Genomic DNA, 17,325 nt, shown 5'->3' with positions numbered 1-17,325 from the left:
TCACTTCCAATTGTACATTCTCCCAAGTTAATGTTTTACACTTTATTTATTTATTAAGGGTCTTGTTAACGAGTGCCTCCGGGATGGGTGCAGATCCTCTCCATTTCTTTTCTAAGAAATTGAGATCTTCAAGTTTGTTTAGTATGAGCTTGACACGTGGCATATTAAAACTCCAATGGCTGAGATTCATTTTAAAATAAAATTATTTAAAATTAAAAAAAATTCAAAAAATTAGAAGAGAATACGAAGAAAACAATTTCACTTTCTTCGTCGTTTCACTTCCTTCACCTCACTTTGGTCTGAACCAATACTATGGTGTTCCCAATCTCCTTCTCCTCATTACTGTGACTTACCATCATCATTTGGTTTCACTTTTGTGTCGCTGCTTTACTCATCTCGCCTCCGACGTGCTACGTCGATTCTGAATTTCCGTCGTCCTTGTTCCACTGTGTTGCAGACTTGAAGCTTGCTCCAATGGTAGAAACGACACACGTAGAACATGATGCAAATCTTCACCATTCATCACCACCTCTGGGCACCGGTAAGACTTTGTTCTTTGTCGATGAATATACACACGTAGAACATGAATATTTTGAAAGTATTTGGACAATATAAAATTAATATAAAAAGTCTATGAATATTAACATGTTGACTTTATATTATTTTTTCCATTTTCTAGATAATGTGAATATTACATCCAATCCAATGGTTGAAGGTGTAGAAAAATTGGTGAATGATATTGTGGAGCAGGCAAAAGAGAATATTGTTAGTAATGTACCACACTTAGAAATGGAGTTTGAGTCTGAGGCCTTGGCATATGAATTTTATAATGAGTATAGTAGGAAATGTGGTTTTGGTATCCGTCGAGAATATGCAAATAAAAGCAAAAAAGATGGAGTTCTTACTTCAAGAATATTTATGTGCTCCAAAGAGGGTAGATGCGGTGGTGACAAACGTGATTACTTGACAAAAGAGGCTCGAGCAGAAACTAGAACAGGATGTTTAGCACGTATGGTTATTTCACTTGTTCGGAAGATTGGAAAATACAAGGTTATTGACTCTGTAGCGAGACATAATCACCTTCTTCTGCCAGCTGAGTATGTTTATATGATTTGCTCTCATCGACACATATCTGAGTCACAAGCATCCCAAATTGTATTGCTATCACACACACACATATATATATATATATATAAAATACATGTTACTTCTACTATTATGTAGGAACAATCTCCAATAGCCCATGATGGCATACATGCTTGGAATGGAAGCCATTCTGGATATGGAAGCCATGCTTTGATGGCAAATCAAACTGAGAATGCAAGTCCGCATTTACCTTTAAGAGAAGCCGATAATGGAAGTCTACATGAGATTAGGATCCTGACAATGGAAGTCTACATGAGATTAGGATCCAAATGTCAATCACTTTTTCTATTAGGGGACCTATACTACATTTTGTTAATCACTTTTTGGGTTTGATGACAATTCTGATATACTCCGTCCGTCCCATAATAACTGAGACATTTTTAATAAAAAAGTGTCCCAAAATAACTGTGTCATTTCACTTTCCAATACAGTATTAATTACTTTTTTCAAATTATAACTCTAATTAATATTACTTTCACCACTTCCAATACAATATATTCTACTTTACATTTATGATAAAGAAGAATGAACCAATACTTAACAAAGACACTCAAAACCATTTTTCTCTCTCCTTCACTAATATATTTTTCTTAATAAGTGTGTAATGAGCAAATGGTTCAATTAAATTGGGACGGAGGGAGTACTAGTTTATTTTAGCTAGTTTTATCTTATGATTTGATGACAACTCTTATTTTCACTACTTTTCATTTCCAACTATATGTACCATTTTGCTATAATGTGAAATAGAAAAGGTTCTGCTATAGTTACACTTGAAAAAAAAATGTGAAATATAAAAAGTTCTGCTATAGAAAAGGTTGTGCTATAGTTACACTTGAAAAGAAAAATATGAATATGGTAGATTTGATAACAGTACAAAGCCAATTCATTACACGAAAATCCAAACATTACATTTGGTATGCTAATTTTATTGACGACGGAAGGGTGCAAGCCTCCCAAAAACCAACCGCGCAAGCGAAAAGAAACAAACCAATACAAACAAGGGTGCCGTATATAGGCGGAACACCCGACACAAACCCCCGAAACAACACTCCTTATAGAGACTACCAAAATAAAACCCCGCCGCCTAACACTAGAGAATGATGCAAAGGTATTCACTGAACCAAAACAGCCGAAAAATGAACATCCGGCCCCCTACGCATACAGCTGCATCAAAACCAGCCCCATGCACAAGCTGCTGGCAGCTGCTAACACCAACTGACAGCAGGAGCAAATAGCACCAACCGCCCCCTACTGATGGCAGACACCAACCAAAACCGCAGCACTTACAATGAGCACAAAACCAGACGCCCCAAAATCTAAAACACAGATGACAATACAATTCAATACAATGTTGGGCTTGGCTTACTAACCCTCCCCACTATGATATATATTATCATATATGTAGCAGCATTACATGTAACATCAACCAAAGTCTTGCTCAAAATATGAATATCATCACTAGCAAAATCTGCAAAAAGAATACGCCAGTAAAATAAAATACAAAGTGAGTTCCTCTAAATTGATATGAACAATTGAACATGTATGCAAAGGTATCTGTCAAAATTGAAGAATTAGAATGCCAAGGGAAAACCTTCATGTCTTTGTTGTCTTCTAGAAAACATGAACGAGAAAGGGCAGATTTGGGTCGTCGCAGTAACATATGGTGTTGGCTTTTAGAAAGGGTAGGTTTGCGAAGAGGTACGACGACTGCAGTGGCGGAGGGCTTTACTTTGAGATGCGGCGACGGCGGAAGTGACGGAGGTCGTTAATCGGAGAGACAATTGTGAGAGATGGAGAAAGTGTATTCTCTCTCTTCGTATTCACTATTCCCATCCATGTTTTCTAACTTTCTTTTCTTCGGTAAATCTCAACCATTGGAGTTTTAATGTGCCACGTGTCAAGCTCATACTCAACAAACTTGAAGATCTCAATTTCTTAAGGAAATGGAGAGGATCTGCACCCCTGGAGCATTCTTTAAGGATACCAAAATAAGAAATTAATTTATAAAAACGTCAAATATTTCGATTTTCGATGCATTGATTACACATATTTTCATGATAAGTTACCATTTAAAGACCTTAACCAGTACCCCCGCCCGGGGGGCACTAGTTAAAATTTCCCATTTTTTAATCATTTTTTTAGAGTTTATTTATTTTATTTATTTTTTAATCATGAATGCATTAATATTACTTCATAAGGTTAATTTGTTACAATTACCATTATTATTTTTTTCATTTATATTATTTCTGAAATGTTTCACATGACTCATAAGCAAAATAGGGTTTAGGACTCAAACGCAGATTTAAAAAATAATAAAGGTTGATATGTTTAGACTCTTTTAAACTTTTTTTGTGTGTTAACCCTCTTGTTCTCAAGGAAAAATGACTTATAATAATCGGAGTTCAGTTCAGTCGAAAAGTGAATAAATTCTAACTGATAGTTATTCCATCCATAAATTAGACTCAGGTTCTCCTGAATAATTATTTATTTAATGAAACTTATTAATCGCTAGAGCCATATAAGATGGTTAGACTCTTTTAACCTTAGTTCAAATATGAAAAGTAAAATTTATTTAATGCATTATTTTACTTTTTAAGGGGGTATAAAGAAAAAACATTAATACCCTTCAAAAAAGAAAAAACGTCATTAATTACATCTTGATTTCCCAATAGACTAATACTCCCTCCGGTCCTTATTATAAGAAACAGTTGACTTTTTTAGTTCATTGTGTAAGTGATGTATTTAGTTTATATTTACAATAAGATACATTAATTATTCTATGAACCTAAAATGTTAACTTTTTCTTAGAATAAAGATCGGAGGGAGTAGAACCGAATAAAGATCATCTCCATTTGTTTAAAAGAAATAGATAATGTTATTTGGTGAGAGATAGATACAAAAAAGTATGTAGTGGATCCTACCATTAAGTGAGTCTCATCATTACTAATTATTTTCAAACTTCTTTATGTCTTTATCTCTCTAAATGGGAGAAATGAAGATACTAATAAAATAATAAATGAAAGGATCCGAACTTGATAGAACCATAGTTTTGTAACAAAAATAAAAAACTTACAGAATCAAACATGAACGAAGGGAGTATTTTAGGGTGTGCTTACTTTCTAAAACGTTTTCAGTTTTTATTTTCTAAAGTTGATGTTAACTTTAAACTGCTAACATGGAGATAAAATACTCATAAACTTTTTTTTCATAAACTTAATAATTGATATAGAAAGAATATGGAATGACAAACTTAGAAATAATACATTTTCAAAAATAATGGAAACGATATCATAACCACCCGAGCTGCCTTAATTTATACTTTATAAAGAATTTTTTATCGTACTCTACTTACTTTTCATGCGTCCTACAACATTTTGTATTGTAAATTTCAAAAGGGTACAATACACCAGAAAACCATTCATTTTTAGGATTTTAGAATCCGAAAATAAGGCGCGTCAGAGGGTGAGAAAAGAAACTCACAATTACTCCCTCCAGTCACATTTAAAAGCAAAACACTACTTTTTAGGTCCATTGAATACTTTATGTATTTAGTCTATATTATATACCAAATACATGTGGTATTCATTGAACCTAAAAAGTAGTTTTTTGCTTATAAACGTGACTGAAGGGAGTAGGTCATTTGGGCTCAGTCTGGTCAGCTCTTCTGATCAGACCTGCCTATTGAGGAGGCAGGACAAAGCGATGGAATCTTTGGAGGGATGTGATTGCAATTCTCTCAATCAAATGAGCACAAGGCAAATCAAATTTAATTTTAACAAAATAAATGGATAGCAAAATATTTCATCTCAACCATTACTTTTTATGTGCTATGCATCAAACATACATGAAATGGACATCTCCATTCTGCTACCACCTTCATGCTTGTGTAGCAATTTCAAAACGGATCCTCCCTAGCAGGTTCAGAACCTCGCTCGAGTGTCCAGTGATGATCCTGACCCTTCAATTTTGTTTGGTCCACTCGAGCAGTAGTGAATCAGTGGCTAGGATTCCACTTCAGAAAATTTACACTGCTGAGGATCGGTTCTCGTACCTGAGCAGTAGTGAATCAGTGGCTACCGATGAAACAATAAGAAAAACCATTAAGTACATAGAGATGAATTAATCATTTTACATGTAACTAAATCTGCAAACCATGCACAGCTAATCAACAATGCTACATTATTACCAAAACTCCAATGATTAAGTGAATAATCTTTCTCGATATACATACATTAGCTCCCTCGAATTGCCTTAAAATTTGTAAGAGATGTCAACTATCAAGACTGCTGAACATTATTGAGATTCCATGTTTCTATATTTGTTTGAGTAATGCACAATGTGCTTGATACACAACACATATATACCCAAGTATTTTTGTATATGATGACTTTGAATGAATGTACAAAACACAACAACCTACATTATTTGAAAGGGGTTCCACCCCTGAGGCAATCTCCATTTTCTATGCCAATAGATAGAAACTCTTGACCACCATGGGAATCCAAAACTATACTCCAAAGGCTCATCTGCCGGTCCCGCCACTATCAAAGGTAACCATACATATCTCGAGTCTCTTAAGTCAGCTGGATTCCATCGATCTGCCATGAAGATGAACGCTCCAGGGAAACCAGAAATCGGAAGCACGAAAGTGCTCTGAGCAAAGAAAGTTGTGAGTCTAAACATTTTGTTTCCTCCCAAGCATGGATTTCCCATTGTTTCCCACGGCCCCATGATTGACTCTGCTGCATGCGCCAGTGCCTCATTTGGGGCCCACCCCGTGCAACCCGATGTAATCATGTAGTATGTACCCTGATGCTTGAAGAGAGCCGGTGCTTCTCGGTGTTGTCCCACGAGAATCCTTCTCATGACAGATGTCACATTGAGATAATCTTGGGTTAAGGGTCCTATGTGCAGCTCACTGTTGTCTTCGGAGGAGTAGACTATATATGCAACGCCATCATCGTCTTTGAAAACTGTCATATCCCTGCTTTCGAATCCGTGCGGCCTGTGGCTACCGAGATAATTGAAAGGACCATCAGGTGCGTCACTGATTGCTACGCCAACAGACGCTTTGGTGTAGTTAGCATCATCAATATGCATCCACATCACATACTTTTCAGTCTTCTCATTGTAAATCACTTTTGGCCTCTCGAGCACGTTAGATTTGTGCAGATCATGGGTTTCATCTGTTTCCTCTGCTGCCAATACGATCCCCTCATGTTTCCAGGTCCACAAATCCTTGGATGAATAACAGCCAACTCCAATAATGTCAACCTGGATGATAAAGAAAGAACCATTAGGTCAAAATTATGCATCAAAGTGAATATTCAAGGTTGGTTGAAAAACAAATGATAAATAATACAAGTATGAAAAATAGTCAATCCAAATAATACAAGTACATGAAAGATCATGTTGATTTAAGGAGAAACTGGTTTACTTCATATTCATAAAGTAGCGCAAGGAAAAGGAAAAAGCAGACATAAAAATAAAACACCTATTGGTGTCCTAAAAAAAGAACTCATATTGATATCTATCTACTTGGAATAACAAAATTCTACACACAAACTCACTAGCATACAATCTTTGCTCTTGCTAATAGAAAGATGAAGTGACAAATGAAAAAGATAAGATGGCGGGCCACTCTCTTGTGAACTAGTTAGTTGACGAGATGTACCTATCAATTTGCATGGCTAATCTCAAGTCCAGTTCAAAATAAATTGAGTTGTGCAATAACTTCAAATCTTGCCATCTACATGAGCTAATGGAATGCGAAAAAAAATAGCATGTTTTTCTTTCTTTGTTATGAATACAGAGCCATGAAAATTTCTGACTCGTCTAAGAACTCAACAATAGGAAATATAGGCAAAACATTTTTATAGGATTATCAAAGAACTTATTGTTCAGTAATAAGAACTTAAGTTGAATAGGAGTTGACTAAGAATATTCCATATTCTAATACTTATAATCAATCAGTTTCTGAGGGTCTTGAACAAATAGCCAATGGAAATAAGAGCTTCTTGTTAAGTAATAAGAAAAGGCTTTGAATCTACTCAATTTCTGTTGTAGCACAATTTTATTTTTTTCATTTATTTTTCCGTTTTCAAAACGAAAGTTTCTCTATGTAGTTATTTGCATTAGATCCAAACTAAAAAGACTTATAAGAAGAGATTGGTTGATAGACGAGTGAATATTAAAAGTAGTATAGAACAGGACAAGGTAAAAAAACAGAACAGGATGTCCCATTTAGTTCTGTCCATGTGCCAACTGTAGTGTTATTAATCATAAATCGCGGAAAATAATGGATCGCCAAAATTCCGCTGAGAAATAGCGTAGAAGGCAAATAGAGAAAGCCGCAAAGCAGTTACTATAAATAATTTTATATAAAATAATGCATTAACAGAAATTAAAAAAAGTGACTGACATAACTCAAAATCGCATTTGTTCAAAACAACTAAAGTGGTTCTAACTAGTGATAAAAGATAAAAAGATCCAATTATTCTCCTCTTCCCCAACATAATCATTATCCCCATTTCCACATAGTGAGGCATATCCTTCAACTTCTTCAACTGAATCCTCAGAATCAATGTCTTGAAGAGATTAAGTATGAAGTGAAGAGAGAAGATGAAGAGGCAGAGGCAGTTTAGTGATGAGAGGTTACCTAGGTCTTGGGGTTCAAGGGTTATATAAGACCCCTTCTCATATTCGACTCAGCATTATTTTACTTGTAATGTTTTTAAAAATAAGTCATATGCAGCTCAAATGATATTTTTCATTTCATCATTAGGGGAAAAAACATAAAAAAGAGAAACTTTCGCTATTTAAGCAATAACCGCTATCATCAATATGCAAAAAGCAACCACTATTGCAGTGGTAGCAGAATCGTAGTAATAACGGTTTTCGTTGCGGTTGCTCCAAATCCCGATATGTAATAGCAATATATCAGTGTTGTACTGGTTATTTAACAACACTGGCCAAACACTACCTTAACTTTACTGATATCTCCACCAGTTTAATTTGAAGATCATTATAAATCCCATCAACAAAATTTCATATGAATTTCAGCATATCAAGAACAAAGTGAGACCAATGACACAAACCAAATTTTGGCCAAAGGCTTCACCTATTAATGGCAATGCTAAGGACGTGCTTAGAAAAGTTTATGTATGGGAAATACTTAAAAGAAAAAATCTTTATAGCTAAAGCTTTCTCTTCTCAGAAAGCTGCATGAAGAGGCGATTATTTCCCCACTATAAGATATAATCTAAACACAACAAAAATGTTTTGAACTTAAGAGCTATGTAAGTTTTTTTTTTTTTAAAAAATGGGAATGAATCACACAGTACCTTAAACAATAATCTATCGCAAGCTAGATGCATCTATAAGTGCGCAACTAGAAGATATGAGAGTCGAACATGCATCTCTAATCAAGTGAATTCTTGCTGGAATGGAGGTAATATTGTCTATCCTTTTCAAAATAACTAAAAGATGCAACCATGTGAACACTGCAACAGCATAAAATGATGCTAACTAGCCACTTTTTTTGTGGGGTGCACCAGACAATTGCTATAGTACAACGCAAAACGACGCGGGAGAGATCCAATAGCAAGCTACTTTGGTGGACTCTACCCCTCAAGAAATAAATTTAATATCGTGTGGACCATTGTCCCACATATCAGATATTAAACTGATAACAATAGATACTACACAAAAACAAAAGGGAAATACTCTTAGTACGGAGTAAAGATTCAAGAAAGTCACGAATAACGCTAACCATCATCCACATGTTCCGTAAAAAGACCAATATTGTAGTTTTCTAATATTAAAAAAAATAAAAATCTGTGACAAGTTTAAAAACAAATATCTGTGACAGCCACGATTCCAATCACGAGTTTCATGATTTATTCCCTCATACTGAATAGCATTATTGGTGTAAAAAAGAAAGCTACCCTAAAGTTATAAGGGCAATAATTACAAGCAAAGAAAACAAAAGTTCTGTAGAAAATGGAATTACCCGGGCGGCTCCTTTCTTGTGAGCATGGTAGGTGATCCCGTCTTTATATTCACCATACCAATAGTATGTCCTAGAACTTTTATCATACAGAATGCCCCCTCCATGGGCTTGAATAGGATGACCATCAGTATCCAACCACATTCTCCCCGGGTAGTAATGATACTTATCATTCTCAACAGCCAGAATTGGATCTATAGCTCTTTTACGACCAGGAAAAAATACATGTCTCATTTGGGAATTTTCATCCAAGAATTCATCGATTAGTGTAGTTGTCCGTTTCGGTCTCCGCTTTACTGCTCGAGGAGACCTCTTTCCCTTCGGCGGAGGAACATGAAGGCTTTCCTCTTCCACTTCTTGAAGTTCACGAAACTGTGGATGATTACTCACCAGCAACCTCGGCTCTCCACCACCATGTCTGTCTACGTGATGAACATAGGAATATAATAATTGAAACAAAAGCAAACATCCTAACAAGCTCAGTACAAAAACCGAAGTAGAACATCTGCCCCCTGCATCACAACGTAAACTCGTTGGTTTCTTGCATTTGTTCCTGATCCTCATTTTCTCTTCCTTTTAATCTTCAAGAATATGCTGCAATTTACAAAATGCAACGACCTATCGAATCCTGGACAATATGACCAAATAGATAGAAGTCACATACATCTAACCTACATGGTAGAAAATCTCACCATTCATCACCCCTTACTATAAAATGAATCCAGTCATAGAAAATGCAAAAGACAACAATTAATTTTTGCCTAATTGAGATTATTCCCTTTTCAGTTTCATAACGTGATTTGTTACAATAAGTTGCCACCTCTTTTCCATGTTTATTAGAAGCAATTCAATGCATTATATTATCATCACCCTACTTAGTAAATAAACAAATATATAAATAAATCACGATAATAATAATTAGGAATCATATTGTTCCTCAAGAATCAGATCCACTAAGCAAACACACAACACAGTTCAGAACCAAGAATTAACATAGCTTGAAATTGACATAGAAAAAGGAAAGAAAATAAACCCTAAAAGTGAAGGAGTTTAAGTCACTTACTTGGTACCACCAGAACTAAGGAATGAACAGAACTTCCAGACATGCGGTTTTGGTGGTGCTTTTTCAATGCTAAGGACACCCTGTCACCGAAATAAGGTTATTTTGGGTAGTAAAATGATGTTGTGGGTGTGGTTATTTTGGGTAGTTGTTAAGTTCAAGTGACGTTTGGATCTGGAACTGGGTTTCAGAGTGATGACATTGATTTGCAACCAAATTTGGTTTTTTTTACTTTTTACTGTGACATATCTAGAACATAAAAATAGTACAGGTGTAGAAGAGTGGAATCAATTCTAATTCCTTTGTGTTCTGTACTTGTGTTGTGTTGGTGGTTGTTGCTTCCTTTTTCTCTCGTAGTTGGACTTGTCTTGTGTTGTGTTTTTACTTGTTTGAGATAAGGTTAGTCGTACGTGTATTGTTAGATTTTTACCGTTGTTTGTCCAATAAAACGAGGACAGTATACGAACCTCAACATTTAAATACACTCATGTGGCAAACGGTGATCATGATGCATCAACTAACATTATTCATTCAAATCTTGTGGGGGTAAAACATTACTCTTTTAATTAAAGACCCATTTATTTATGGGGTAACTAATCATGATGATTAGATGACTTTCTTTTCTTATTAAGCACATTTTTCATATCATTAACTCATAATTGTAATTTGAGTAAATAGGCAAAAACCCCCCTGAAATTGTAGCTTTCGTCAAAAACCCCCCTGATTTTTAGGAAACTTCAAAAAACCCCCTGAAATTGACAAACGTTAGTCAATTACCCCCCTCCGTTTGTTTTGGCTGTTAAATGACTTTTTTTTTTCTTTTTTTTTTTGCTTTCTTCATCTTCTTCCTTCCACTTTTTTCATCATCTTCATGAATATTTATAAAAAAATCCAGAAAAAATTAAGAAACAACAACCATTAACAACATCATCATCATCTCATTACAAGCTTCTCTTGTTTGTTGCTCATTGTTGTTATCCAAAAGGGTCGTAGCAGAAAGATCAAGAGACAATTGATGATGATCATTGTTGTTGATAATCTCATCGCTGCTCCAAAAAGGAAATCCATTTGAATGAGGGTTAAAAAGTGATTGATTCTGAAGAGGAGACATGAGTGATGATGGAACAATAACATCATGAGAATGAGAAGAAACGTTGATGTTGATGTTGGTGTTCATGCTATTCATCATAACCCTTGTTCTTTTTCCAACAAGTTCATGATCTTTTCTGTTATTCTTTCTGTTGTTGATGAATTCCAAAGGGTTGTTGTTGATTAATTCAAGAAGGTAACAAACAAGAGAGAGAGAGAATCATTAGAAAGTGTGTGATGTTGATGATGATGTTGTTGTTTCTTAAATTTTTTCTGGATTTTTTTATGAATGTTGATGAAGATGATGAAAAAAGTGGAAGGAAGAAGATGAAGAAAGCAAAAAGAAATTAAAAAATAGTCACTTAACAGCCAAAACAAACGGAAGGGGGGTAATTGACTAACGTTTGATAATTTCAGGGGGGTTTTTGAAGTTTCTTAAAAATCAGGGGGGTTTTTGACGAAAGTTACAATTTCAGAGGGGTTTTTGCCTATTCACTCATTGTAATTTCAATCCAAGGAGAACGAGGTTTGCAAAAAAAGTTATTGTGGTTTTCTAAGTTTTATTTTATTTTTGGTAAAATTAATTTATAACTTAGTTTATCAATTTCTTCATGTGTTTTCTTAACTGTCCTTTGAGTACACTTTTGTTTTTATTTAACTACCGTTTTAATAGTTTAAGGATAAAATTTATCAATTCTATTATTTTTCAATTACTCCTACTTACTCATTTTTAATAAAATTAAAACTAGTTTGTTAATTTTTTTTTTAACAAAGTTTGATTTTTGCTACGTACAAATTTAAAATTTCATAAAACTAAATTCGGTTTCCTGCAATAACGGTTCCATGATAAAATCAATTTTGATTAAAAGAGTTGGTGGGAAGTTAAATTTTGCTTAAGGGAATAACACAATTAAATTTTGATTATGTGAAGTTGAAATAAATTTTATTTTACTTTGCAATCAATAATTTGCCAATTGTTTGTTATAAGAAACAGAGAGAGGTAGGTGCTGTTGAGCTTTTTAAAAGGAATAGAGGAAGTATATGTTATTGAGTTTTTTCATAAGTTTTTATTGGATTTGGGTTCCTCGCTGTGCCTCTGTTTGAAGCTAGTTCCGTTTGGGAGCTTGAGATTGAGGCAGAACGCTGCTATCAACATGGTTGGTTGCGTTTGTGAGGTGGACCTTGAGACTAGGTGTTTTAGATTTGACACCCTCCTTGTGGGTAGACGAATTGGTTCATTTCAAACGGTTATTGTTGTTGATGGTGGGCGTTCTCTTTTCTTAGATTCCCTTATTGCTTTAGATATGTTGAAATTTACAGGTTTCGAGAATTCAGGTTTGCCTCCAACACATCGGTATTGCCTTAATATCCATATCAGTCTTCGTGATTGATTTAGATTGTTCATGCTCGAAAAAGTCTTTATCGTTTGTTGTGATTTATCGCAGGGGGTTGTTGGTATGTTAATAAGTCCATGTTGACAATTAGTTCATTCGCTGACCCAAGATAAAAAAATGCTCATAGAACAAATTTGTATGTATGGTTTCACGCCTGTAAGTGGGTTTGCTGGATAATGCATGTGATGTGTGTACATTTGCTTCTGTTTCTTTTCAACCACTTTTGTTGTATTTGGATTGCTTGCATACACGTTTGGGCTGATTAAGTGCTTTAACTAAGTTAGGTATATGTCCTTCAATATTTTGTATTATCTTTTATTTTCATCTTAAAATATTTAGGGTTGTAGAGGATTTTCCATCTGCACCGCATTTGCTTAAAAAAATTAAAATATATGATAATTAGTCGTTGATGTAGCTCATAAATTTAAAATGGCATAAAGTATATATTTTTTTTTAATTATATATGATTTATAAGGCATAAAGTATATGCTTTTAAGGTGGATTCTAGGGTGAGGGCTCACTTAAGTCCCTCGCCTAAAATATGGATGGACCATCATTAAAAGTCATTAGATGAAGGAACTTATGAGATTGTATCATGTGTTAGCCACACTAGATTGGACCCAACAAATTCTTTCTTCTCTATCCACCTTATCGCCCTTTCCCTCCCTTTTGTCACGGTGGTTCTCTGCCACCCCCGCCCTTTTCAATCAGATCTTAGTATATAAATGAAATATGAAACCATCATCTTCCATCTTCTTTAAACTTCTATTTGCAAACATTTGGAGCACCCGAAAATCACCAATACAAAACTAAACACTTTTTATTAAAATGGAATTGAATTCCAATTACATGGCCACAAGCTTATGGGCATTAATTCACTATTCAAATCATAAAGAACAACTTTTTGGACAACACCTTTTTCATGCTCCTTGCACACTATTGTGTTTTTTATGGGATCTTGTTTCTTCTAAATTTTAGAGAAGTTTCCTTATTGTCTTTCAACCAGAAGAATTTGATTTCATATTATGTAATTTTTAATTTTCAAGTTTCACGTAGGAAGAAACATGGAAGAAATGAACCTAACACATAATGAATAATCAACAAAAGTTTGTACGGAATTTTAAGAAACAAAAGAAATTTTAAATGAAAATGGGGATTTTGACAATAAATTGTGTCAATGAATTAGAGGAAGTCATTGTTCATGTGGTTGTTGTGTAGCAGCACCATAACATGCTAGGGGATAGAGAATGTGGATGCATAGAGGAAACACGAGATCTGATTCAATGTGGCAATGACTTATATTATCATGTAGACTAATTTAACCTAATGGTCAAAATAAGTGATACACCGATGAAGGATTTTATTGAACTCTCACCCTAAAATCTACATATTTTTAAATATATATATTTTTTATTATATTTAGGCTCAATCACAATTTTGAATGTGGAATGGAATCAAATGATGTTTTAGAATTGAGCTGTATAAATGAATGCATGTCATTAATTACGTAATTAAAAAAACAAAATACAATAAATTTCAAAAACAAAAAGATACAAAATCAGAATTGACAAATTAAATAAAAAATTAGATGCTTCTTTAAAAATAAAAATAACAAGAGTAAATTACACTTCCCTTGTTTGAAAGATATTTGAATTACACTCCTCTCATCTCTTATGTTAAAATATATAATTTCCTCTCCTCTTATTCAAAACATATTAAAAAAAAAATATCACTCTTCTCCTCTAAGAGAAGCTTAAACTACATTTCACTCATCTTTTATGTTAAATTTTTATTCCCTTAATAAATTTTTATTTTATTTCTAATCTAGAAAAAAATAATCTAACACACTTTGAAGAAAAATAATGTAGCAGGTCTATTTTAATATAATCAAAATTCAAATGCATATTTTTCGCTATTTCTATTCACAATTTCATTAACATACAATCCCTTTCAATTTTCATCGTCTCTCTCATTATCCTCCGATCATTCTTCCATCTCGAAGCTATTTTTATCTCCCTCTTCAACAACTATTTCTCAACTAGTTTCTAAAGCTACGTACTAACAATGAATGACATTTCTCTAAACAATATCCTAAGCATTCCTAAACAAATTCATTCAAAAATATGCAGGCTACACTAAAAAATTTCATTCAAAAATATGAAGGTTACACTTGAGTTGACTTAAAAGTAAGGATCAAAATTGGCGATAGAAAACTTTTGAGGAACTAAAAGTCAATGAAATTGGCGATAGAAAACTTTTGATAGAAAACTTTTATTTAATTTAATATTGGTTTTTTTTTTCCTTTCCAAATGTCTTGAAGACCTCCATAGTAAGTTAAGGGTGGACAACCGGTCAATTTCGTACTCAAAATCTCGACCCGGTCACATCCGTCGATGATGATTTCTCATCCATTGTCGTCCGTTCATGACGTCAGATAAGACGGTTTTCGGATTGCATGGTTTCACAGGTGGATCGAACCTAAAATTTAGTGTGTCCACACACGCACGTTGAAATTATTCGTGTAACTTTCATCGTACTCTTCTCCATTTTCTTCTTCAAGTTATTTACAGTAGACCCCCAAAACAAGATCTAACTGAGTCCTCCCACTTTTTTGGCTTCGTAATTTTCCTCTTAAATATGGCTGATTCACTTGGGACTATTACTTTTCCCACCATGTTGCCTTCTCGCGCGCCCTGCAAAAATTCCATAAATACCCCTGGTCCGGATTACGTAATCCGGACCAGATTGTTAGTGTTTCCAGAATATATAATCCGGACAAATACGATATGAATATTTTGTGTCTTTCTTTGATGTCAAGGGTCTCTGTTGACCGTTATACGACCCCTGCATAAGCTGCAATGCAATTGTATGGGTCGTATGAGCGCTCAACAATGACCATGACACCACTAACATTCCTAAAATCTACCTAAAAAACTAAAAAAAATTGAAGATAATGTAAGAAAGGAGGGTGAAGAAGAATGAAGGAAAATGTTGAAGATCCAAGCCTTTTTATAGCCTAAAACAAGTCATAGGTAATTTGGAAGTCAAGAAAAACGTGTTTTTCATTCAAAACCGTCCAAAAAACGTATTAAAACTCCACTAAATGACATAACCTTTGGTGAAACGTCACCGACCAAAATGTTACTGAGGGTTTTCGGATTTTATAATCCGGAATGCATGAAGCTATTCCGGATTTTAAAGTCCGAACTGCATCAGACCCTTTTGTTTGAATCGTTTTCGTTGCAAATGCCTTGGAAAAAAAATAGAACAAAGGTACATAACATAAATTGAAGCAACATAAGACAAATAAACAGTTAAAAAAAACCATAATAACATAAATGATGAATCTTTTGGGAAGGTGTTTTCAAGAGGATTTCTTTGAGTTAGATCTTGCTGCCTTGCCAAATGACATATTCATCTGGCAGGCAGCAAGATCTAACTCATAGCAACCTCTTGATATTTTTGTGTTATCTATGTATCAAGGAGGCATCAAGGAGTATCTATATATTTTTGACAGCATGTTGAGGATCTTCATCATGCAGTCAAATAGAGAGATAACTCATCTATTTGCGATCGCGTGAGAAAGATCCTCAGCTTAATGACAAAAATTTGCATGGTTTTCTTTGGTGTGTTTGTGTGTTTTGATGGTATTGAAGCTGAAAACCGGAGAGGATGTATTTATAGAGGTCCTTGGATGTTGTGGACCACATAAACTCCTGGTGCAATGTGGTCCATACAAAAGAATCATATGCTGAGGTATTCCGGATTTCGTTTTTCGGAACACACATACGCCCTAGGCAAATCCGGATTTCTTAATTCGAAAATCATTTCTTTGGTTATTTTATCGAATAAACGAACATATTTGACGTAAATTAAAACATAATGAAAGTTTAAATAATATATATATATATATATATATATATATATATATATATATCATTCAAAACATAATGCAACAACTTAATTCAACAACACATAACTAACACACAATTAAAACAACATAAAACACGCGATTAAGTAAAAAATAGCACATTATCATGGATCATCTAAACTACGACCACCCTCCTCGTGTCTTTGTGGTTGAGTTGACAGTTGATTTGATCCAGTTCATCCTTCAACCCGGAGAGGGTGACATCGTCTCGAATCCTAAACAGAGGGGGTGGTGTTCCACCGTTGTAGTAGATTGCCGCTAGCTTGGTGTTCGGATCAAAGCCAGGGAATTCCATGTTTTTTTCTTCTGATGTAGTTTAATTGTAATGAAAACAGGGACCCCTATTTATAGAGGTATTGTAACACCTCGTTACCCAAAAGCAATTAAATACAAAATATTCATCAGAGTAATTCACCAAACGGGCATGCTACACTACATTTCAAAATTTCTTAAATAGAAAATAAAACTATTTAATAACCAACATCAATTTGCAGCGGAATATATTCAACATTAAAACCATCATCAACATATTAATTCTCCAATAGAAATCTTGGCATAAAAGCCTCATCAAAGAAATCTAAACAATCATAGGGCCACATCATCATGTTCCAAAAATTGATACATAGGAAAGAAAACAATAAGACATCCCATCCCACGTATCAGAGCCCTAAACACGACACTTGAGCCACCACCGACT

The 17,325-nt window shown here is 34.4% G+C and overlaps 2 protein-coding genes, 1 long non-coding RNA gene and 1 other non-coding gene across 7 annotated transcripts; 1 reads left to right on the top strand and 3 right to left on the bottom strand.

The window, feature by feature from the left end:
• Window positions 1-270: 270 nt before the first annotated feature.
• Window positions 271-1,778, top strand: LOC11433993 (protein FAR1-RELATED SEQUENCE 5). Of its 2 annotated transcripts, XM_024783515.2 has the most exons (3): window positions 271-541; window positions 680-1,097; window positions 1,225-1,778. In XM_024783515.2, the coding sequence occupies exons 1-3, from the start codon at window positions 475-477 to the stop codon at window positions 1,238-1,240; spliced, it is 501 nt and encodes a 166-aa protein (XP_024639283.1). In that variant the 5' UTR covers window positions 271-474; the 3' UTR covers window positions 1,241-1,778. The 2 variants fall into 2 exon arrangements, with proteins under 2 accessions (XP_024639283.1, XP_024639282.1); XM_024783514.2 differs by having other exon boundaries at window positions 680-1,778.
• Window positions 1,779-1,978: 200 nt separating this feature from the next.
• LOC11420571 (uncharacterized) lies at window positions 1,979-3,008 on the bottom strand. The gene is made up of 2 exons (XR_003012064.2): window positions 2,738-3,008; window positions 1,979-2,614 (listed from the first exon to the last, which is right to left on the bottom strand). It is a non-coding gene; the product is annotated as an uncharacterized lncRNA (long non-coding RNA).
• A 2,226-nt stretch (window positions 3,009-5,234) lies between these two features.
• On the bottom strand, window positions 5,235-10,596 carry LOC11428468 (uncharacterized). 3 transcript variants are annotated; one of them, XM_013598014.3, is made up of 3 exons: window positions 10,218-10,596; window positions 9,158-9,666; window positions 5,235-6,420 (listed from the first exon to the last, which is right to left on the bottom strand). In XM_013598014.3, the coding sequence occupies exons 1-3, from the start codon at window positions 10,258-10,260 to the stop codon at window positions 5,563-5,565; spliced, it is 1,410 nt and encodes a 469-aa protein (XP_013453468.1). In that variant the 5' UTR covers window positions 10,261-10,596; the 3' UTR covers window positions 5,235-5,562. The 3 variants fall into 3 exon arrangements, with proteins under 3 accessions (XP_013453468.1, XP_003611575.1, XP_024640335.1); XM_003611527.4 differs by having other exon boundaries at window positions 9,158-9,782; window positions 10,218-10,595; XM_024784567.2 differs by having other exon boundaries at window positions 9,158-9,748; window positions 10,218-10,595.
• LOC112422325 (U2 spliceosomal RNA) lies at window positions 8,689-8,884 on the bottom strand. The gene has a single exon (XR_003012691.1). It is a non-coding gene; the product is annotated as a U2 spliceosomal RNA (small nuclear RNA).
• Window positions 10,597-17,325: the final 6,729 nt, after the last annotated feature.

This window comes from Medicago truncatula, chromosome 5 (genome assembly GCF_003473485.1).
Source record: "Medicago truncatula cultivar Jemalong A17 chromosome 5, MtrunA17r5.0-ANR, whole genome shotgun sequence".
NCBI lineage: Eukaryota > Viridiplantae > Streptophyta > Magnoliopsida > Fabales > Fabaceae > Medicago > Medicago truncatula.
Note: the sequence above shows the minus strand (reverse complement) of the source record. Positions and strands in the feature narration are given on the sequence as shown.